Source organism: Molossus molossus, unplaced genomic scaffold (assembly GCF_014108415.1).
Source record: "Molossus molossus isolate mMolMol1 unplaced genomic scaffold, mMolMol1.p scaffold_m16_p_1, whole genome shotgun sequence".
Classification (NCBI taxonomy): domain Eukaryota; kingdom Metazoa; phylum Chordata; class Mammalia; order Chiroptera; family Molossidae; genus Molossus; species Molossus molossus.
In genome coordinates, this window is record NW_023425344.1 from 186,904,245 (window position 1) to 186,928,896 (window position 24,652).

General features: G+C 42.6%; 1 protein-coding gene across 1 annotated transcript in view; it reads right to left on the reverse strand.

Moving 5' to 3' along the window:
- Positions 1-24,652, reverse strand: part of FBN1 (fibrillin 1) — a 298,186-nt gene that overhangs the window by 93,756 nt on the left and 179,778 nt on the right. The window contains exons 12-19 of the mRNA XM_036261442.1: positions 18,920-19,078; positions 14,783-14,962; positions 13,992-14,132; positions 12,172-12,291; positions 8,825-8,950; positions 7,103-7,225; positions 3,571-3,693; positions 2,371-2,523 (exon numbers count right to left, since the gene is read on the reverse strand). Coding sequence (XP_036117335.1) covers positions 2,371-2,523; positions 3,571-3,693; positions 7,103-7,225; positions 8,825-8,950; positions 12,172-12,291; positions 13,992-14,132; positions 14,783-14,962; positions 18,920-19,078 — 1,125 coding nt within the window. The remainder of the gene's footprint in view (positions 1-2,370; positions 2,524-3,570; positions 3,694-7,102; positions 7,226-8,824; positions 8,951-12,171; positions 12,292-13,991; positions 14,133-14,782; positions 14,963-18,919; positions 19,079-24,652) is intronic.

A 24,652-nucleotide genomic window follows, 5' to 3' on the forward strand; every position in this document is an offset into this window, starting at 1 on the left:
GGAGACCATGACACCTAATTCGCATTGCAGTTCTATGGATTTAATGAGAGGACCTGTATAGTGCTCCGTATAACACCTGGCACCGTCAAGCCCTTAAAGTGACAGGTGTTGCTGAGCTAACTCAATGTGCCATGAAGCCCGGGGTACGGGGGCAGATGAGAAAATTCCTAACGATTACACTTCCATGTATTGAATTGACCAACTTCTGTGAGGAGGAAATGCTCAGCCAGTGAGAGAGATCCTCCTATAGCCTGCTTGACCTCCAGAGCACAAAAATGAGCTTTAAATGTCATGCGGTTGGGGTTTTCTCACTAAATTAACTGAAGATATTCCTTCTGGGTATTTGCAATACACTTGGAAATTCCTCTTCTCTCCTGAAATGAGGGGTTCCTACATTCAGATCCTTCATGACTTGGCGTTTTCCTCCACCTAAGCGGTAGAGAACCACGCTGAATGAAAGCACTTTCACCTACGGACCCCTCCTGTATAAATCCATTCAAATATAAAAGAGAGGCTAGTGGCACTGGGCTTCAAGTGTAACTCTGAGCTTTACTGCTTAAAGTCTGGTCTTGCTCGGCCGGTGTGGCTCAGTGGTTGAGCGTCGTTCTGTGCACCACAAGGTCGCCGGTACAATTCCCAGTCAGGGCACATGCCCAGGTTGTGGGCCAAATCCCCAGTGGGGGGCATGCAGGAGGCGGCCAATCGATGTTCTCTCAGAGATGTGTCTATCTCTTTCTCCCTCTCCCTTCTTCTCTCTCTAAAATCAATAAAGAAAAAAAAAGGTTTTAAAAAGAAATATGGTCTCTGTTAGTCATCTTTCTATAAGCTCATTTTATTTTCCTATGTAGCACAAGCAATTCTTTGGAGATACACTTGATCCAGAGGAAAAAGGTACAAACTAAGCTCAGTACGCACCAAGCATCCTGGATTCTACATTTGCCTCTTCTGCTCATTTAGGATGTGAACAAATCACCTACAGTCTCGAACACCAGCTTTCAAGATACTTATCTAGCTTCCAAATTCAAAGTCAGCAACAAAAGTATTTTGAAAAGTTAAAGTAATGACAAAAGGCTAACAGAAATAATATGCAACTATAAAGTTACATGAAAGTATCTTTGTCGGATCAAATTATATTTGTATATTATGTAATTGAAGTACTGTAAACATGTATGTATTTAACTGATCGGTAATCACATACAAAATGATAATTTGTCTACTGGTCACAGGGGAAAGTAATCAGACAGAATAAAGCTTTTTTTTTAATTGGCACCCCCCCCCCATTTCTTTGGAAGTCTTCCCTTTAACTTTCTCTAACTTCTCACAATATATTTTAATTTCTAACTACAATTTCAAATATCATCATTTTCAAAATGACAAATGTTTAAAAATCGTGTATTAATCTTCCACTGATTTTTATCTAGGTCAGAAATGAACTAACTGAATTGTAGATGTGAATCAACCAATCAGAGTTACATGTTTTCAATATTAGATCTAACTCTATTTTAGGACATTAGAAGTCACCTGCCAAGCCCCCTTAAAATTATGTTAAAATGCAGACAGTCTATTGTTTTAATTTTAATAAACTCTTTTTGCCTTACGAATGGAAATAACCAGCAACTAGAGGGGCCCTTGTGGATTACCTAACACAAGTCATTTTGTAGATGGGAAAATTAAGAACCCCTCTTCCCTATCATTCCAAATACAATCTGTAAATTATATTTACTCATACAAGCCATCACAAACCTTTCTGAAAGTAGGTGAGGAAAGTTCCTAAGTAAACAAAAATCCATAAAAAGCAAAACCCCCTAATTAAGTGCTCCATCCGCCGTGGCTGGGAAGCAGACCCGTGACTCGCAGAGCCGTGTTCCTTTCACTATACCGTGCCGCTTCAAACAGAGGAATTACTTTTTCCCTAGGGCTGAGTGAAATCATTTAGGAACAGCCCGCTGAAGTCAACGCGGGGGATGCGAACAAAATTCACAAGGCCTTTTGGAGAAAGGTTGGCAGTATCCATGCAGCCTGACAATTATTTACTCTTGCACGGTGTACACTCCTGCTTTGTAAGTGGTTCCTGCAGAGCGCCAACACTGTGAAACGCCTTCAGAAGACAGAGTCAGCTGCATGTATTCCAAAGAGCGTGAGTGTGATTGAGGTGCATGCGGGAGCACACAGGTGCTGCCTTGCCCACGTGGTTGTGAGAATCAGGTGAGTCATGTAGATCAGACCCTGTCAGCCCCTGCCAAGACCCCAGGAAGGTACACGATGTACCTGGAGAGCATATGTAGTCTTTCCCTATGACTTCCATCAATGCAAGACTGTAGCTGGGGGTGCAAGGCTAGCAGTACCAGGCACCCCCGTGACACCACATACCTGAATTCTGTGCAGGACATGGCTGGCACGGCTCCCCGAATGCATACTCAGTGTTGGCGCAGCAGCATTCAGATTTAGTAACAGCGCCAAACAAGGGCTTGACACACTGGCCTCTCTTGTATCCACCGTAGCATGTGCTCCGCATGTGTGTGTCTAAACAGGAAGAGGCATCTGTCATCACACCGTCACTTCCAACAGATGAGAAGCCCCAGGTCAAAGCTGAAGCTAGCTTCATTTATCCATCAGCCCTGTTCTAACTCACAAAGAATGCCTCTGCTGTTAGGTCTCAATAAAAAATAATGAAACAAAACAAACTGCATTCAGCTTCCAAGCACTGGGAACGAGTGGTCAGATTCCTTCAGTTTTCCAGAGACGATCATGGTTCACCCAACAGAGAGGCACTTAAGTGCTAGAGTCATACCCCATTCATTTTGTCTTCCCCTGGCCTGTACAGAGCAGACACTTAATAAATGACTGAATGATGGATGAGGATTGACTCTCACCCCATGATAAATAAGATCTTGATGAACTGTGTGGCCTATCTCAAAATAGACATGTAGTCATTGAATGTCTGAATTAGATTTACTTTCTGTAAAGGTTCATTATATCAATCTGTAGATGTTAGTCAATAAACAGTCATCCTTAGCCTCAGGGAGGGGGCTTCCAGCTACGCCCAACCCTCTTCCAAGTCAAAGGGTTTACCAACCACCTTTCTTAAAAATAATCTGGATAACATTTATATCTATTTCTCAACTAATCTCAAACTTCTTATAAAGCCACATAAAACTATTATCATGTACGTTTCTTATCCGTATCCTTCATTGCATTCCACACTTCCCTCTGGACATGACTACTATATGCACATGTCGGCCAAGAGATAATGAGCGTACACCGGCCAATTTCAAAAGCCATTACCAACAAAGGGTGACTAGAAAAAATAGAGGACAGCTATTTAATCAGGAAAAAAAGGGAGAAAAAGAGGTGAGGATTCCCTTGCTTTTCATAATCTCAGCTCATCTTTCTATCCCTTAAATGGATACCCAAATTATCCTAAGGAGAGAACGGACCCTGTTGGTTTGTTGCTCCACAAATAGTAATCACGTCATATCGGCTACAGTAGAGTACGTTTGCTATTGGAGGGTTTTACTGATGGACAGAGCATGCATCTCTATCACACATCCAGTTATGGCTTAACCTTACCAACACACACACGTCCATCCAGCCCCACGGCCAGGCCAGGGAAGCATTCACACTTGTAGGAGCCATCGGTGTTGACGCAGCGTCCGTTCATGCAGATCCCGGGTGTTTCACACTCATTGATATCTGCGGTGTGGACAGCACGTATTAAAAATGAAGTAACTTTTATCTAAAACCATGACACATTTACAATTCTGTTACAACGTTTGGAAATAGGGGAAATGGACAATAACATGCAGCATCAGCAATAAAAGCTCAGTGAGATGCACTTTCCGTTTCCTTTGAGAGAATCGTAACAAAAAACTTAGAGAAATAACCTGGCTGACTTTATTCCATTTCAATAGAAAGCTATTTTGATACTATTCTCAAGTTTTGTTGTTGTTGTTGTTGTTTTTAATACTCCAAAATAAGAATTGCAAAGGCAAAAACAGAATTGGAAGAAGAAAAGTGACGACTAACATACGAAGGGTCTTGTGCAATGTTTCACACGGCCGTTCTCCCAGGACTGCCAGAAATCTAGCTTGATAATAAACTGCATCTTTGACCTGGGCAGGAAGCCTTTCCTTCCGGCACTCAACACCCAGACTGGCGTTCATTCTAGTGTCCCCCGTGCCTTAGCTCTCTGGGACAATTAGCATGGCCTTAAGAGACAGCTCCAAAGCCTTGGTGACACACCACAGGAAAGGAATATAAAATGAATATAGAGGATTTTGATAACCATTCCTGGCCAACAACGGCACTGTAAGCAACTGGAACCCAGCAAAGAAAAAATCTTTCATAGGCATTACAAACATTTTGCAGTATTGTATGTATTTACTTATAAATGTATACTCATCATATGTGTATGCTGATAAACGTCTTTATTGGACACATACCAATAACAGTAGAGATTTTTCCCCCTTAATGTAAGGAAGTAGAAGTGGTACCAAAATTGTGTTTTGGAAAACATATTAACACTTAGAAGCAAGTCACTTTATAGCAACTCCTTTCATAATATACAAAACTAGTGCAAGTGATCATTTTCATTCTTTTGGCTGTAAAAGGTCAATTGAGATGGAAACACCTCTGTGTTTTACTTAGCTTGTGTTATTCGGCTATGAAATATACACAGATGGTCCAAGATTCTGTGCACAGATTTGTATTTTAAAACAGCAGTTATATTTAAATACATGAACTCAGATTGGTTCAGTTATTTGATCACCTTTTTTGTTCAAGATAAGATCTGTAGTAAAACAGTGGCAACTACAACCTGAAAGGTAACACGAAGGCTTTTCTGCTGGGGACACAGATGTAACACTGATCTGGGAGGCACTGTTCAAAGTGACCAGGGAGGCCACGCTGTTCATCTGATCAGGTAGCTACAGGGGTTAAACTGGTCTGTTCAGCTTTAAACGGTCACATCTTTTTTTTTTTTTTTTTTTTTTAATCCTCACCCGAGGATGTTCTCCATTTTTTGTACAGATAGAGTGGGAGGGAGAGAGAGGAAGGGAGAGAGAGAAACATCGACGTGAAAGGGACACATCGAGTGGCTGCCACCCGCACGACCAACCAGGGCCAGGGACAAACTGCAACCGAAGTACGTGCCCTTAGCGGGAACCGAACCCGGGTCTCTCCGGACCGCAGGCCGACGCTCTAACCGCTGAGCCAAACTGGCCAGGGCTAAACGGTCACATCTTTGTGGGCGTGGAACTATGTGCTCAACACTAATAGAAAAATCTTATCCAATGATGAAAAACCACGGAAAAAAGAAATCTTGCATACAAGGGATTTTTTTCCCCTTCCTTTATTCTTATTCTTACACCAGGAAAAAAGAAGACATAGGTAAGAATATGGAGCATCCTCCCTTCTCTCTTTCATGCTCTGATTCTTAAGCCAGGATGGTAAAATCAGAACAAACCTTCCAAATCATTAGGCACTTTCAGATGAATGGAACAATCTGTTTATTGATAAGACACTATTTCACTGGTTGCAAATAGTTGCAAAAATTATTTCATCTATGAGGTCATGATGTTTTCTGAAATAGTTCCAACAGCATTATCTATTGGTCATACTTAAAGCTGAAAGACTGTGGGCTGAGTCACCAGCAGCCTATGAGCACTGACAGTGAATCTTAGTGTGATTTTTAGATAGCTAAAAGGAGAATGTGTTCTCGCAAACAGTCTGCTCACAAGGGGGCCTTCACATTTCCTTCAGTTATTTTGTTTGGAAGCCTAATTCCAAGTATTTCAGCAACCATTCTCTTCCTCTTTCTTTTTCACTTGGACAGCACTTGATCCGCACATGTTGGTATTCTGTTATAGTGTTTCACATTGCAGAATATTCCCACGTGTTAATTTTGTCTTCCCAACTATAAGTTCCTCCCTGCGTGGGGCTCAAAAATACAGAAACCATTTTCCTAACTTCAAATTTGAAAAACTCAAATGTTTTCCCTTACTGTGAAGACAGATTTGCCCAACAGTGAGAGACACTGCTGTGAAGTCCATAGAGAATGTAGGTAAACAACCAAGAGCCAGAAGCTCTTTAAAGCCTAGAGAAAAATGCATATCTTGCCAAAGACTAAATACAAGGCTTTCTTCCATAACACCTTTACCAAAGCTGTCCACCAGGGACAGCTGGAGAAGAGGCACCACTTAATCAAGCAGGACTTAATTCTACTTCCACAATCTTGAAGAGCATAATGCTCTATGCTTCTGCATCTGAACCTATGAGCAAAAGGCTATGCATGCAGCATTTCAGTAGATTTCCTGGACCTGTTTTGAGTATGAAGTTCCTTGAGAAGTCTGGTTCCAACTCAGTTCTGGACCCCAAGTGCAAAACCACTCATCCCTGACTACATAAGGCAAGAGACACTAAGCGCGGATTGATCTCCAATGACTCTTCTTAGGACCCTAGTTCTCAAAAGCACACAAAAAAATCTTCATTTCAATACCTGGAGCAATGATATTATTTCAAAAGCTACCAAGCTAACCAGTGGTGCTTGGTTCATTTATTTCTTCTGCTTAGTCCTGTTTCCCTTTTGCTTCTTTGACTTGATAAAGTCTTAAAAATGTTGTCCATAAAAAATTTTCCATCCCTTAAAATATGTGGAGGGAATTCTGAAGAAGAGATCACTGCAATGAGTCTACATCATTTGGTCCAGGTAAAGATATGAGAGGTGGCAAGTGGAAGCCATCAAAGGAGCCTAACTGTCATTATCTCCCAACTGCGAGGAAGAGGCAGAACTCAGTTTATTTAAAAAGACACTCTCATCTGTGGGTAGACCAACTGGTGGTTTGGCTTCTCATTCACGTGCCATGTAGCCCTTCAGGCTCCTTTGAGAAGACCCCAAACAGCCTTTCTGAAATAAGAACAGCCTTCTGGCACAAATTGCAGCTCTCTGGATGACTGGACTTAAGAAGGAGTTCGAGTCAGGTTTCCTAAACCAGAATTAGGGGTGGTTTAAATGGGGAGAATCAATAAGGAAAATGGTACTTCTAAGTCACGTAGGGAGGAAGAAAAGGCAGAAGAATATCATACAGAGTTCTAGAGCACACACCTTTGCAATAACGCCCATCTGATGCCAGCTGGAACCCAGGTTTGCAAATACATTTAAAACTGCCATCTTCATTGATACACATCCCATTAAGGCACATGTTCCGTATGTTGCATTCATCCATATCTGAAAAATACAATGTATTTTCTTGTGATCAGAAGAGTAAGCTTACAAAGAAGCCGACCTAGATAATATAATTCTGTTTCTTTACATTTCTTCATTTTTTTATTATAGTCTAAGGCTAATTATCATCCAAATTACAGTACACAGAGAGAGAGGGGCCATAGAAAATATATCTGTCAAGTTCTCAATTTTTGACATGTACATGCAAACTATAAGGCTAAATTAATTTTATGACATGTATACAAAATACACACATACATGTACACATATGTATATAAAATTCATATATAATTTTATGTATACACACGCACATATACATATATATATACACACACATCTCTATATATAAAATTTGACTCAATAGAAGCTACCAGGACTCTTTAAGAAGCAGTCGTTTACAAAACAAAAAGTGTGTTAGCAGCCTGATGGTTATATTTACTTCACAGACCCATATTACTTCTAATATATTGAAAATAAAAACAAAATCAAAACTAAGAATACTGGAATTTGAAATGTATTTAGGCTACTTTCTGATTCTTTAAAAAGTGGAAACCTCAGAACCAGAGGACAGCTTATAGTGTGAAGCAATTTTAAATATGGGTAGGAAGAAAATGTATTCTTAAAATGCAGGACTCACTCTGGAATACAACCATGCCAGCTAACCTTTAAGGATCCTTTGACTATGGGGATGTTTCTTTAAATTCATCAATATGTGATTTTACTTAATATGAAAGCTGTCTTGGGAGGCACTTGATCTTCTAGACATGGTGTGTTTCCACTTACAGGCTTTAGTCGGCCCAGTGTAATTTATGATTTTTTTTAATAGGATTCTATCCCAACCGAGAATTTTGGCATTAAATCTTTGAATTGAATCACTGAGATAATATTCTGCCAAAAATGTTTCTAAGAACAGTTTTGAAATTCTTTTAATGTATGAATAGATTCTTGGGATCTTTCCCAAAGACGTTGGGAAAGATGATAAGGGCCATTCTTCATTTTTTGCTCAAGGTCTAAGAAGTGGAAACTCATCAATAATTGTCATAGTTTCAATTCAGGAAAAAATGACAGGGGAAACAGACAAAATATTTGAAACAGCCCAATTCAAAATGAGATGATTAATTCAAGAAGCAATATAAAATTATGGCTGGCTCTCTATAGCCAATATTTCTCTCAATCAAATTTTACCTTTTCAGATACCTAGTAGTAGTACTTTATTACTAGCAGACACTTTAAACAAAAGGATCATATATGACCAAAGAAGACATGGGATTAATGTGTCCTATTTAAAACAATGTACAAATTCTGATTTGTATAAAATTAGGAAGTAACGATTTATCCTGTCCAAGTTTCATCAGCACCAGGAATCTTTAAATGGCAAGCTCTCCTCATATATTTAAAATGTATCTGACTCATAGAAATGGGCATCAAAGGCATGGATATCGTTGAAAATTATGCTTGCCTCCCAGATAACATTATGTGAAATACATCTGACACTTGGACCTTTCACTCAGCGTTTGACTGGGTCTCGTTAAAGGCTTCTGGTACTGACACTGCGCTGGAAGAAGGGAAATGAGCGCTACACTGTTAATATAATGTTATCACCTTCACAGTTCTTCCCATCTCGTGTGACGTGAAAGCCTGCGTTGCACACACAGTGGAAACTGCCGTCCGTGTTGATGCAGCGGCCATTATTGCAGATACGGCCATTCTGTAAGCACTCATCAATGTCTGAAATCAAGGGCAAAACGAAGGAATAGCTTTAGTTAGGGGATTCGAAATCATTTTATTTCTCCACCCCTCCACCTCCAAGCTCATGATCTTAGTCTTGGGTTTTCATTAACTAAATAATATTCTTCAAACAGAAAGCTGGTAACAAATAACACAAGAATTAAGATTGCTGATTAGAGTTTGAAAGATATACAACAGAAGAAAAGTGCCAACATAAGAGCATTCAATCTAACTCTGATTTCAAGACTCCTTAAACCTTGGTTCTGTAAATAACATAGATTCTTCTTCACCGTTTTCCTAAGTAAGTTAATGAGCCAGTATACACCATTATTCATTTTGAACTTCGGCTGCTGTCTTTCAATACAGTGTGAGGAAAAAGTAGGTTTACAGTTGTTCATATGGAAAATAATGCAATAGTAAATAATAATACAAGAATAAACTGTGTTTCATGTATGAACAACTGTAAACCTACTTTTGTTACACCCTGTACATGATAAAAAAGGCAGATCTGCCTGGCCAATGTGACTCAGCATCGATCCATGCACCAAGAGGTCCCTGGTTCGATTCCCAGTCAGGACACATGCCCAGGTTGTGGGCCCAGTCCCCAGTGGGAGCATGCAGGAGGCGGCCAATTGATGCTCTCTCTCATTGATGTTTATATCTCTTTCTCCCTCTACTTTCCTCTCTCTCTAAAAAAATCAATAAAGAAAAAAAATTTTTAAAGGCAGATCTTATAGCTTATATCAGAAAAATAAACCAGAAATACTATTTTAAAGCATTTAATTCCATCTGAAAACCATCAATCACATGACTCTGAAATGTCTACCTTTCTGACGGCAGTTCTGGTCCAAGTATAATTTTATTGTTTATTTATTCTTAGTCACTTTTATAATTTTATGAGTATTCTATCTACCAAATAAAATATTCATACTGTGGGGGACATTTCTCTTTTGTTCTATTGTATTTAATATTATGCCAAAGTAAACAACAGAACTTGATCTGGAAGTGTTAAAAAGGACAACTCGAATAAAGTTATATCTGATCTCTCATTTAAAGATTGATGATAAACCCAAATTGGACAAGACCGTGTCCCAGATTATCTGTTTCCCTTAGTTTCTAGGCTTGATACCTGGATGAACATCAGAGAGGATGAACACAAACGGCCTTGTCTACACTGCCCACAGTCTCTGCCAGGGCTCATTCCCCCGCAGACACAGACCAAGGAACTGCGTGGAATGGGAAGGGAGCAGACCTACCTATCAGAGCTGAGACCGCATGTGCCTGTTTACATGTGCCCTAAACGTCCTCCGGGGGACAAGAATGTGCACTCAGGGCACATGGGTTGCTCTGTCTGCCCTGCGTCTGCCTGGTGTCTTGTGGTTGACCCTCGGGTGCACTTTCTTTCTGGGCAGACCCAGCAGTGGTTTCCACACGAGTCATTGGACTAGCTGAGGCAGTCTGGGCTTTTCTTCTGTCTGATCTTTGTGCCAACAACCTACGATCTTTTTCTCTCTCCTTTATTTCTTAATCCTTGCTAAAATCTGACTTGCTCCACACTCCAAAAAAAATAGGAAAACCCACATATTCTTGAGACGAGGATAAAGAGTTCAGCGTTTTCTCTCCCCGCTAATTTCAGAAGATCACCAGGCTCCCTGCTGCCCTACAAGATGAATGAAAGGCTTGCCATTCAAAGTCTGTCTCTTCTGACCTCCTCTATTCAGCACGTCACCGACTCCTCGGTTCAGTTCACAGCCTTTCCCACCATTCGGTGGCAAGTTTTATTTACCCAAAAACGTGAGCGTATTATCAATTTTTCATATTTGTGATAAGCTTCACACTGGCTCTTAAAGAAGACAGTGCTGGAGACTTTTAAGTAATCCTCAGGCTCTAATAAATTCTCAGATTAAGGACAATGATATTCATCTACATGGCTGGCCGTGCCTTCACGGTGTGCTCTCAATAATGTCTTCAGATTGCTTATTCAACAGTGCAGCCTTCTGACGTTGGTTTCTCACACACTGGTTTCAGTTAATTTTCTACTACTGCAAAAATACTTAGTACATCATTTGTACATGCTAATTCTTTTAAAGTTTTAATATTAAGATGGTTCTAAATTCAGCTAATAATTAAACTATCCATATTTATAATTCAGTAGGTAGGCCATTAATAGAAATATCAGCAGACTGAAATGCTATTTACTCCCGTTTTTTCCGGCTCAAAACTGCCATTTACAAGTAGTGTACTAAAATACACCAATGGCAAGACATCTCGCAGTCAGAACCAAATTTAAAGATTTTAAAACCAGTCACTGATAAAAATAAAAACTTCTAACTCTGATATGTCTTCAACTCATGAGAGCTTTTGTGAAAAGAGGCAATAAAATTAACTCATATGAATGGGTTACAAATTTAAGTCATACAAATCTCCCATCTTTCCTTGTACTTAATTTTAACAGGGAGTTTTCTTGCTTATATGTGGCTTTATAGGATCGGTGATACAGCTCATTCTGTGCCAGATTCATGAAGATATAGACATCTGAGTTCCCTGAGGGTGGGAAGTACACCTTACTTATTTCTGTTCCAGGAACTTGGTACATCACAGTCATCCAATAAAAGGCACATTGAGTGACTTAATAAATTAGCTAATAAATAAATACGTAATTTTTATGCGGAAACACTGATAACAGTGCTTCACGAACTTGACTGTGCATACGGATCTCTGAGGGATCTTGTCAAATGCTGACTCTGCATAGCTTCTGCATTTTCAGCCAGCACACAGGCAATGCAGCCGCTGACCGCAGTAGGCAGCAGCAAAGACTTGCAGGCTACTTCCTGATCCTTTAGACCCTTCCACTAAGAAATAAATTACCCGAAACTTTCCTGTTTCTGTGTCAACAAAAGACAGCCCTATTCCCTAACTCTCAGATTAAAAATTAATAGGCGAAAAAGCAAAATGTTAACAGGCAATAGTGATGAGGCAAAAAAAAAAAAGTCATGAAAATTGGACATTCCTGCTGGCACAGAAGCATCTTCTAAAATAATTTGCATTTTTGCCAGATTTTAGGACTTGTCCTTTGGAGTAACAATATCTGGAATTAAGTACAAAAACCAGTGTGACCATATTAGCCTCTCCAGGTAAGGGTTATTTGAACTCCATTGAACTCCTTCAAAGCAAATGACTTACTTAGCATATACGCCCCACATTCCAGGCTAGGACCATACCTCGGCACTCTGTTCGGGTGAGCGTGCTCTGATAGCCAGTTCGGCACTGACAGGTGTACGAGCCCTGGTTATTAATACACTCTCCACCAGCACAAGGGTTTTTCTCACATTCATCAACATCTGAAAAATACAGTATAAAAGAGTAAGAAATTCAATAGCTATAACTTATAACTCTAAGACCATTTTATTGGTCTCCTTTACATGTGAAAACACTTTCCTTTTAATAAATAAATAGCATAACGAAAGGAACACTTTTCTTTCCGCTACAGTACATGGTGTCACTAGCCACTTGAAGACTGGTTGAGCATTTACAATGTATTCTTTTTCTTATGTCACTTTTCAGAGAAAAATGCTGAACATGTAGCAACTCAACACTCCAAGGTAATAAACATGTTTATCTTCCCTGAGTCTGGCCCAAAAGAACCAAACAGACTAACACTTCAGAAGTGGCTTCTGGGTAGGATTCTGAGCATCTCTTGAAACTTGGTTTTTCAATAGAAAGGTGTCATGATACCTAAGCATCCCCTGCTTAATTCCACTGAGAACAAAACATGGAGCCATTGTGCTTGAAAGGACACTTCTCACCCACCCTAGAATCACCTCCACCATGTCCCCAGATAGGTTCCCACTGGTTCTACAGTCATAGAGAACCATAAGTATACTTTGAGGTGAACTGGTTTATATTCCTCTGTACAGATGGGGAAGCTAAGGCTTACAGAAGACAACCTACTTGGCCAAGGTCACATGCTTCTTGTGGCAGGTGCAAGTCTCATCTCACACTCCCCAGCCCTCAGCTAGATGTTCGCTCTTCTACCCAGCTCTGGATGACCTCTAAGGATTGAATGACCCTCCAAGGTGCTGCTAGAAAAGACTTGCATATCAACAGAAAATGACACAGCACGAGAAACCAAGAACTCCTTGTTTCTGCCCGATTCATAATTATATGATTGGAATTTGAAACAGAACTAAAGAAGAAAAATTTTTTTTCAAGATTTGATGGCAGGTGGGTGTTCTTATCCAATAAAAGGTCCTCATGGGATAAGCCCTCCCTTCACTAGCTTAAATGCTTTGTCAACCATCTAGTTTCTCTCTTCAGTTTTTAATGACTAATAGAGAGAGTTGGTAAGCTGTCCATTTAAATTAATAAAATGTGCAAAAATTTTATAATTTTGAGATACTTTTAATGCCTTTTTTTAATGATCAGGCATTTGGTAAGAAGACTTAAGCTGGAGTTAACCAGCAAAGATTTGAATGTGTTTTACAATAAAAGTTAAAAGTCACTCTGTTAGGCAGAATAATGGCTCCCCAAATATGTTCATCTGCTAATCCCCAGAACCTGGAAACATGTCACATGACAAAGGGTAATTAAGGCTGCACATGAAATCTGTCCTGCGAGTCAGCAGACCTGAGATGGGGAGGGTCTCTTGAATTACACAGATGCACCCATGGTGATCACAAAGCTCCCTGAAAATGGAATTGGGGCTTGGAAAAGAGAACCAGAGAGCTAGAGAGAGATCTGAAGATGCTACGCTGCTGGCTTTGAAGACAGAGGGAGGAGCCCTCAGACGAGGAACACAGACAGACTCTAGAAACTGGAAAAGGCAAAGACAGGGACTGTCCCGAGAGCCTCCACGGGGAGCACCGCCCTGCAGCACCTTGATTTTGGCCCAGTGCAATGTGTTGGACTTCTAACTTGCAGAACTATAAGAACTAAATCTGTGTTGCCACTCGTGACGCTGCTAAGTTTGAGGTGACTTGTTCCAGCACACCTCGAGAGCCAGGGAACAGAACTTGGTGCCGACCCAGCGAGCGCTACGTACCGATGCACTCCCCGCGGAGGTCCAGCTGGAACCCTTTGTTGCACTCGCACCGGTAGCTGCCGGGAGTTGGGATGCAGTGTCCATTTTGACAGAGGTAACGAAACAACTGGCAGTAATCAGTGACGTTGACCGGCAGCACCCCTAAAGGAATAACATTGAACCCCATTAAAATGATTTATAACTAGGGTGTCTTTCATCAGCACTTAATCCGGTAATGATGGGCCAGATGCTGGATCATAAAGGAAGGAGGACACTCTTTGGGCAAAGGTCATCCAGCTCCAAGAAGGCATACTTCCATTCCTGCCCAGAGATGGCACGTGCACCGGGGCTCACGTGGCCAGGGACGAAGGCCGGCTGTCCCCTGCCCGTCTGCCTGCTCCTCTCTACCCCCTTTCTCCGCCTCACTCTCAATATTCCAGGTTGGAGAAATGACAAAGTTATTGGCATTTACTTGCAAAACTGCTTTGTATGATACATAACCCAAAGAATAATTTTACACTTCTCTATTAATTCATCCAGTAAATCAGATTTAAATCTCTCCCCAAACTTTCTCACAGTCGACTGCAAACATCAATAACAAAAGAACATTAATCTCTGGATTAAGTTTCCCCTATGCAACAGGCAAATGTTTTATACCACACTATATAAACAAAGTTTTATACCACACTATATAAACTAAAATTTAATCTAAGATTTGGTAAGCTTATTTAATGACTAAAGCAGCATAAACAACAGAAAAGGTTAACCTGACTAATGCAAGAAAAATTGGCAGATGACTTTTGAATTCTTACTTGGTGGTTCCCGAGATGGATACGGATAGTCCACTGGTGGTCGAGGGACTGGAATTGGAGGTCCCGGAGGAAAGCCAGGAGGAACAGGATGAACTGGAGGAAGGGGGCCGTGGGGTGGGGGCGGGTACACTGGTCTCTCGGGAATGACCATAGGGACAGAGCACAGCTTGTTGAAATCCTCTGGAAAAACAACACAACAGCGGAGCTGCAGCATATGTCATAGGTCCATGGAAGTCATGCTCACTTTTCAAAGAAATCTTTGCATGACATTGATCTTCAAACCACAAAGGTCAACTGAAGGGAGGGAAAAAGCCACCTGACTTCATTCCCACTCCTAATACTTATGGCAGCAGCCATACAGGGACAAGGTCCAAAACAAACTCCCCAGGGTGTGCACCCGTGTCCCTCCCAAACCTAGGAAGTCTTTACTTATATCACAGTTCATCTCAGAAAGAATAAATGCTACTTTCTCCATCTAGTCCCCGCTGCGGATCCCACAGGACTCCAAACAGCACCCTAGAAAGCCTGGATTTTATTTTATGCACAATGGAACGCCCCTGGAGGTCTTCAGCAGGGTTGGGAGCCTGATGAACATTATCAGATCATTCTTGCTAATGCACAGAATGTACTGGAGGGAGCCAAGGCTGTTGTAGAACCAAGGGCAAGAATACGATGTCTGAACAACGGAGGCAGTGATGGAACTGGACAGGAGTGGACATTTTTGAAGCATATTTTAGAGATAATGGACAGTCCTTGGTGCAGGAGTCAATGTCAGGGCCGAGGAAAAAGGAAATTGAAAACGACTCCTAATTTTCTAGTTGAGCAATTAGGTAGATGCGGGCTCCGATTACTGAGATGGGGGAAGTGTGGCGGGGGCGGACTTGGGGTATGGAAGCTGGGTTCCACTTGAACCAATGAGTTGTAAGATATCAGACATCTGACTGGAGATGTCCCATAGTATTTGTATAAGGGAGTCAGAAGCCTAGAGGAGAAGTCAGGCCGGATCTAAGGTGTGGAGTCATCAGTAGACAGGTGGTATTTAAAGCCATGGGGATGGATGAGCTCATCTAAGGAAGGTGTGGAGAATGAAGAGAAGGGAGTGCAGAGACACCTGTCTGTAAAAGACAACAAAGTATTGGCGAAGGAGCGGCCCGTGGGCTAAGGCGGGTGGAGGGTCTCCTGTCAACACTGCATAATGACCCTCTGGACTGGTACACCTGACTCAGGCTGATTCCCCTTGTTCACAGTGCCAGCTCTTTTTACAGGAATCATCTTTAGATTTACGACACACTTCCTCCTGGGCTTCCAAAGAGGTGTTTTTAAACAGTACCCAGGTTTCCAGAGATGTATTCACTGAACTCATCACTTTCATGTTTCTCACAAATAGCCATATTTTGTCATAGATACCTTCTATGAGTAAACTAACCATGTGATTTTTCATGTATTTTTATGCTCTTGCCAGAATATTGATCATTGTATTATCACTTTCACGGAAGTTCTCCCATAGATCATTTCCACATTAGTTTAACCCATTAATGGAAATTAGGCCCATAGTTTTCATTTCCTAGTGGACTAAAGTCTGATTTGTTCTAAGACACACTACAATGTCTTACCGAGACGCATGCATAGTTCAACCCCCCACTCTCAGCCTAGCCCTTAAATTGTGTCTTAACTGCATGTGTGAGGAATTCGTTCACTCTGTTGGGTTTAATTGCATGCCAATTATACTAAGGGACTCACTTTGCTTCCAAGCACCAAGAGCCTTTCTCTTTTTTTAGTCTCTTAGCATTTGTATAAAAGAAGTTGGATAGCTTATCATAATTTCTGCTAATTAGGGAAGTATATTACCTTAAGTATGCCATTAAATTCATCTCACCCTCTCCAGGAAAGTGTATCAGACTGAGTCCTGTACCCTTTCCTACTTTCTCCAGCTTCATGACTATCCATTGAGTCCCTTTATGTTCAGGATCAGCCATCTGGGACGGATTTTGTTCAGCTGATGTCCACCTTTCCTATCTCCATTGAACCCAAAGATGATACAGATTTTTTTTTTTTTTTTGCAGCTGACTCATCTGAAATATTCCTTTCTATATCATCTCTCTTCATAAGAGGCCCTAGCTCTGTAGCACTGGGGCTGGAGCATTGGAGGAAACAAACATACCCACCTGCACGGTTTCCTCTATCAGTCTGCTTCGCCCCGGGCCTGTCTCAGGCTGTGCATCTTTCCAGGGCACACCTGGGCCGGGAAACCAGGCCTGCACTGTGTCCCCCAAAACAGGTCTTCAGGCACCTAACCCTGCTCTACTTTCCTCTCTCCTCTCTTCAAGGCCGCAACGCAGGGAGAAATCCACATCAATGCTGCTGATTCCTAATTAACATATGTCCTTAAAAAGCAATTTTCCTGGGACCCAAGCCACATGTCTTAGTAGGAAAGCATGTGTGTCTCCACAGTGACCTACTAAAAGGTCCCCCTAGTGAATGAGGAGGGTGGGTTATACTTCTAGGCCAGAGACAGTGAGCAAATCAAACAAAATATATGACTTGGTATATGTTAAAATATATTGAAAGATTTTATGGCTTCTTTAACCCACACATATAATTCTCAGCAATAAACAGAAATTTTATGGCAACATCTGTGAGCAATTCTGTAACCCCTGATAATGGGGAATTCGCATTCTGAGAGTAGCATACTCTGAAGCATTTCATCAACTGGGCATGCTCTGCCCTTGGCTGCCTTGTTTCTCCTAAATGTCCCTGATGTGAGCACACTTTTCAGGAATTGGTTTGAGAAGGAGACAGAACCCCAGTTTTTACTTGGAACTGCTGGAGAAGGTGCTGTTTGTTCGCTCTACCTGAAAGCCGGCTGTGAGCAAGACTGCTGAGCACTGTGGGAGTGTGGAAAGGCCTACAGGTACACGGGGCTGTGCTGAGGAGCGAGGCCTCCGGATAAGGTTTACCCGTGGGTGAGAACACAGTGCATGAGCACACACAGGCACAAGGCCGAACCGGGGGGCTGGTGCCATAGCGATGCCCAAAGCTGGAGCACCCAGGAAGAAAAACGGCAGCATTTATTGCTCATTATTTAAGGAGATTCATGAATGAGGTCCTATCTGAGCCGATCCTTCACCAACAAGAGGGTATATAATGGGCAAGAGTGGTAGGGTGGGGAAAAGGGAGTAAGAACTTAAACAGGGGAGAAGTATTAAGAAAAAAAAACATTTGGCGGGGACTGAAGTGGGGAGGGGGATGTCCATGGGGGGAAAAGGAGGGACATGTGTAATACTTTCGACAATAAAGATATATCAAAAAACACATTTGAGTTCAGAAAGGCTGTGACTGGTTCAAGGAAAGCTGGATCATACAATTTAACTAGAAAATAAAGCTATTATAAAGAACAAGAGTTAAAAGAAGAACTGGGAGCAGATTTGGGGACTCTGCTAGGCTAAGCAGTAAAATTTTTATTTTCAAGAAATAAAGTGACTTAGACCAGTATGTATGGCCCAAGTCCATCCTGGGAAAAAATTTCTGAAAACCGTTCTCTACATTTTCCCCAGACATAATTTGTTTCAACTGATCTGCCGATGAGTTACGCTCTGGGAAATGTATGTGGCGGCTCCGGGGTTCACGGAGACCAGTTAGGAGGCTACCGCAACAGTCCAGGCGAGAGAAAATGAACATGATGTGGAAATAAATATGACAGATAAAAGAGAGATTGTAAAAATAAAGAGTCAACAAGGCTTGGCAACTAGGAGAAGGAAAGTGTCAGATGTTGGGAAGGAGGGAATGTGTGTCCGGAACAACTCCCCCGAAGACTCAGAGGGCTGCATTTTGTTCCGAGCTTTGAGGACCGTACGCGGCCAGAAGAAATAGACGAGACGAGACAATGCTTCCTGAAAAGGGTGTTACCCCGCGGTCATCCGCAAGCGAAGTAAGAGTCAGCACCTGAAAACACTATTATTTGTATGACCTCTCTATCTTCCCCATTCGTTATCTGGGGAAATTTCCCTGAAAGCCGTCTCTTTTATTTTGGGGACTCTTACTTACCTGGGTTCCCATGCAATCGGCCTCATGCACACTGCCACCAGGCACATGGGGGCCTAGGGGGGACCCCCTGCAGGAAACTGGAAGGGCTCTTACCAGTTGCTCTGATGGGACACATCTCGGGGGCAATGGTGATCCCCGGGGACCAGCATCGGCCGACGTCACAGCAGCACTGCATTTTGGTGATGGACTGTGGCAGCTGGTTAGAACAGCGTCCATTTGCCAAAGCCGTGTAACAGTATCCTGGGCGAACGTCTGAGAGAACAAAGAAACACACACACGTCCCTGAGATCAAACTTGTTCCAACACTCGGCTGCCCCGTCGCCTCCACGCTCCACACTCGGCTCCGGCAGGAGGAAAGGACACTCCCGCTGCCTGGAAGGGAAGCTGCGTGTCCGCTCAGGAACAATGCTCCGTCAGAAAGCCCTCGTCAGCTCACACCTTTTGCCCCTGCGAGCTGGTGCACTTGGCCTGGGTCCCACATTCCAGTCCCAAGGTGGGAACTAATGATTACAACCATATGCGCCATAGGAAAAGAGAGACTAAGAAAATCACGGCGGTGACAGTTAATTAGTTATAAAGACATGTCTCTGTACTGAAGGGAGCTTGTGTTGTCCTTGGTTTCAAACGACTTAATTCGAGCCACTTCAGGCAAATATTGATATAAATCTATTTTAAAAACAACATTAAGTCTGCACTATAGTCTACATTTCTAAAAGATCTTTCTTCTTTTTCAGCCTGAAACTGTGAGTCAGACTTGTGAGTTTTTTGGGTTGTTTTTTTTTTAAAGGAATGAGCCCCTTTGCAGTCAGATCTAATGCTTAGTAACATTTCCTTTTGTCCTGGGGCCCTAACACATTTTATAAGGCACTAATTGTTTACAAGTTCAAAATGCAGACAATTCCAAGTAATTAATCCTATAGGAGACAATGATTCTGGGAGAATGGGGGGGGGGGGCAGGTGTATTTTTTTTTATGTATCATTTGCATTGGGTTACATCGTGTCTGACTGTCACAACAGCACAGGCACCCAGAGGTACAGCTCTGGGCTACCAGAGCAGAGCCTGGGACACGGGAGGACGCCGTCTCGTGAGTCTCTGAGGAAGTGCCGTGCAACAGGGGCGGCAAGTAGGCAGCCGAGCACAGAGGTCTGCTTGGCATGCGTTAAGCACACGCCTCTCTTCAAGTCAAGTACATCTCTGTACAGTTCACATAAAATAACATTTTGAAATGCAGATTATATTTTTTAAAATGCCTGTCATTTAAAAGAACGTACATGGTAAATCCTTTTCTAAAGTGTGGACTTTTTTAATAGTAAAAAAATCTGTCCCTTGCACAGCTGGTGTGGCTCAGTGGAGTGAGCATCCATCCCATGGACTGAGGGCCCCAGTTGGGTTCCCAGTCAGGGCACATGCCTGGATTGCAGGCTCGATCCCCAGTAGGGGGCGTGCAGGAGGCAGCTGATCAATGTTTCTCTTTCACATGGATGTTTCTATTTCTCTCTTCCTCTCTCTCAAAAAAATCAATTAAAAATATTTTTAAAAATCTGTCCCTATGTTTTCTATATGTCTAAATGTTATACATTAAGTTTGCCCAAAGAGGGTTATACCTATCATCTTTTTCATCTACAGAATTCTACATCATTCTCAGGAATGTAAAGCTTTCAAAGCTGGACACTTGCAATAAATTAATAAAGTGAAATAAAATAAAAGAGAAGGCTAGCTTAGAAACAGTGAAATGGTTAACATCAAGTGAAGAAGGCTGCAGTAAGCCCAGATAAACCATAAAACTACGGGTCAACATTAAAAGGATACAAGATTATTTCTGAAAAGTACTTAAAACCACTAGCAAGAATTAATGGGCTTTCCAGAAATTTTCTGTGGTCCCACTGGTCAGACTAATCTTCTCAGCAAAGAGGCAGAACAAGTCTTCTTCCAGCCTGGTCGAGGGGAAAAGGCTGGAGAGGGGGTGCAGACAAGGTATGCTCTGTGAAGCCACCGGTGCACCTCTGACGTAAGGGGGGAGAGAGAATTTTCTCCATTCTAATTAGCATTACCGGAAAGCCGCTAATGCTTTGTATATTCAGGGATTCGAAACTAAAGGCTGTGAAGAATGGAAAGAGATGTTCAAAACTGGCTTATACCCCAGCTTCCAATGAATTTGGTGGCCCAAACCCAGTGTAAACCCTTGGTCAAAATGTGTACACATGATTTTCAGCATGGGCTGTCTGTCTGAGCAAAGCTGGGACCTGCAACTGCCAACAACAAACTCATCGTGGGCTAATGTCTATTCTCTTGCAAATGAACGACGACCCTGTTTTACTGCCCAGCAGCTGACTTATAGGTGACGTCAATGGGTCTGAGACTCTTGATCAAAATGTTGAATGTTGAATAAATTATGAGCCATGTTTGGGTTGTCACAGTCCTTGATTTACAAACGGCATCTGCACATCCAACAATCATTTTGCCTTTTTTGCAAAAGGGAAAGCCTTTGTTTAAAATGCAGCCATTTACACGACTTCACACGATGAAGAAAGCCTACGGACTGACGGGTAAGGGCAGAGGAAGCCTGTGGCCGGGAAGTACTGGAGGAGCTGCGCGGGCACAGCAGCCCGGAGCTGGCGACGCCATCAGGAGGCGGGGCTGCGGGAGGTGGGAAGACCATGCAGGCCCTGGAGCCCTTTGCCCAGGGGGAAAGGGGCGGCTTTAGCATCATATGAAGACCTATGGGAGCCCAGGGAGAAGAATGTCAGGATTTGGAGGAGATAAAGGGAGGCAGGGGGACCCACAGACACCGTCATCTATTTTATACCTGCCCTGGCCAAGACATCTGGCAGAAAAGGACCAGGAAACTGTCCTCCTTTCTCCCCTTCTGAAAAAACACGGCCCTTCTTCTCAGGACCCAGAAGTCACCTGATATCAGAACAACTCTATCATAAACGGGCATTTGCAGGTCATCTCAGCCTATCAACTGGCCTCTCCTATCCAACCACTAACATTGTTGTGTCCAACCAGGAGTTCAGGGCAGCGAGGCCTCATCTGGGTCCAGGACACCTTTAGGACCCCGGGGATCAACGGGACAGACGAGCTAACAGGGACAGACAACCCTACACGAATTATTATAAAGTGCCAAAGAATGATCACAGAACAAAACATAAAATAAAATAATACTGCCAGAGCTTACAGGACAAAATGGGGTTTGGGGCTGAGGAGGTCTGAGAATGTGGTGACAGAAGGTAAATTTCAAACTCAGAAGAGACACATAAGGAAATATGACCCACCACCATCTACATATGGGATTTCCTATTGGTTAGTTTTACTAATTGCAAGCAACCAACTTACCAACGAAACTTGGATTTATATATAAGTTAGAGACTCTATGTATTTTCCTGCCAATAGGGGTAATTTGGGGGAGAGGGGCTCTGTGGTTTACCATGGAAGGAAATACTAGCATTAGCAAAGGCAGAAATGTCATCTAGGTCATTTTATATGATAAGTTGCTAATTATGGGTACCAGAAAGTTCCAAAGAAGGAGAAACAGCGCTTGCCCAGGGGCATGGCAAGAAAGAGTCACTGTGTCGGCTTCATTTGGGAGGAAGCGATGGGAGGGGCCCAGACTGTGGACTGAGGCCCAGACTGGAAACCCAGCTCCCTCACTTATTAGTCAGTGAAACAACTGGACCAAATCATGTACCTGGACTCTCTAAACCCCAGCTCCTTCCCGTCCACCGCACTGTTGTGAACGCGAAGCCATACCTGAGGAGGTGACCCCTACATCCTCGCTCCCTCCCCACCCGCTTCCTTTGGGAAAAGTAAGCACAGATATATTTAGTAACAAGAAAAAAGTTTTAATGTCAGCAATATGCTATGTAAATGCATTTTAATCATTTTAATGTAGTTTGAGGCTTTCTCCCTTTGAAGGTTACAAAAAAAATCTACCTGTTATCTGGCCAGAAAAGAACTTCCCATCTACCTCTCTGCTAAGCTGTCCCCTGGAGGTCATGTGCTCACAGGGACGTTTGGGGTTGGGGAGGAGCTATAGGATGCACTTGCCATTCCTGCACTGCTGCTCTCCTCTCTGAGGACAGATCCTGGAAACTCAAGCAATCTGGGCATCCCCCTCGTTTCCAAGGAAAAGTCAGCTATCCTTCCCTCACTAGTTGCACTTACCCAAATGTCAACTGTAAGAGACTGCCCTCAGCTTTTATTATGTGTGACTAAGCCAAAAGGAATTCAGAATTTCAAGTGCAATTTCGTTTTGGTCTGCAATCCATGGCCTGTGGTGAGGATGTGAAGCTGAGTGTCTTCGAAAATATGGGCCAGAAACAAACATCAAAAGATAGCCTTCGCTTTTCTCCAAGGCCACGAGCCACGGGCTTCCTGGCTTTGTCCTCATAATAAAGAATTACTCATCTTAATACTCAACAAATACATACCGAGCGCCTACAACACGCAAGGAATTGCGCTGAGAACCACCAGGGATGTAAGGACGGCAGTTGCCAGTCTTTAAGAAGCGCTTACAACGCAATTAGGGAAATAAAAACAAGCAGACATAGAATTTCCCTGTAAGGCCACTTATGAGCGGCATGACCCCAGGGAAGGGAGAAGCTGCTTGCGTTGGGAAGAAGGGTGTCATGAGTGGTGGGTGCAACATGTATGAGCACAGGCATGAAGGAATGATGTTTTATTGAGTTGTACACTTGAAACCTGTATGAATTTGCAAACCGATGTCACCTCAATAAATTCAATAAAAATTTAAAAAACGGAAAACGAACGGCCTGCTTGAGGGTGAGGAGCAGGAGCGGTGCTGGCAGAGAGTGAAGCTTCTCAGCTAGTAGGTGGCAAACTATGGACCTTGAACTCTATTTTAGAATAACGGACTCTGAAGAGAGTCTTGGCAATTGTTCAGTCCAGCAGTTGTCAAATCTATTTTTTTAAAACAACAGAACACCTTATTTAATTGATATTTTTAATGGAAGCTTAAATCCCAGCAGAGAAAAGCAGAGGCGCCTGGGGGGCGTGGATGTGGGGGCTGGGGGTGGAAGGTAGGAGCCCTGTCCACTGGGCTTCCCCACTTTCACGGACCCCCCTCCAACCCCAGCAGTTCCGGGGGGCTTTGCAGTGCCTGAAGGATCCATGGGACTGGAAACCACGAATAAAATCCTTAATGAAAAACTACCAGAGCAAGAGAGTTATTTAATCAAAGCATTATTTTAGGAAGATAAATCTGACAAGGTAAATTGTAGAGAAGCCAGGAAGCAGGAAGACCAAGAAGGGGGCAAAAAGAGATTAACCAAAGACCTTCTATGCACATATGCATAACCACGGACACAGACAACAGTGCAGTGAGGCCTGGGAGGGGGCAGGAGCTGGAAGAAGGGGATCGACGGGGGTAAGGGGGACATCTATAATACTCCCAACAATAAAGATAATTTAAAAAATAAATAAAGATGTGTTCTTTGTAAAGGGGAGAAAACTTGTGGTAAAACTGCAGACCTAAATGAACACAGGTGCCAGGAAATGACTGAAGGTAGGGGTTAGACGAGAGGGGTCAAGGACGCTTCAAGGTCTGACACAGAACTGCAAGGTTCATTCAGAGCCTGAGGGGACCTGTAGGTCTCCTGGACCATCCCTCTTTATGGGAGGCAAAATCCCCAAACAGGACCCCAGGGTGCCCTGGTTTTTTCAGAGTCCTGCTTGACTGTTCAATAGATATCTATAAATGTACATTTTACATTAAGTGAGAAGTTACAGGTCTCCCTTAACAGACTTGTTTAGAAAGATGTCCGCAATGGAGCGGATTTACAGAAACCATGCATGCTGTTTGCAGT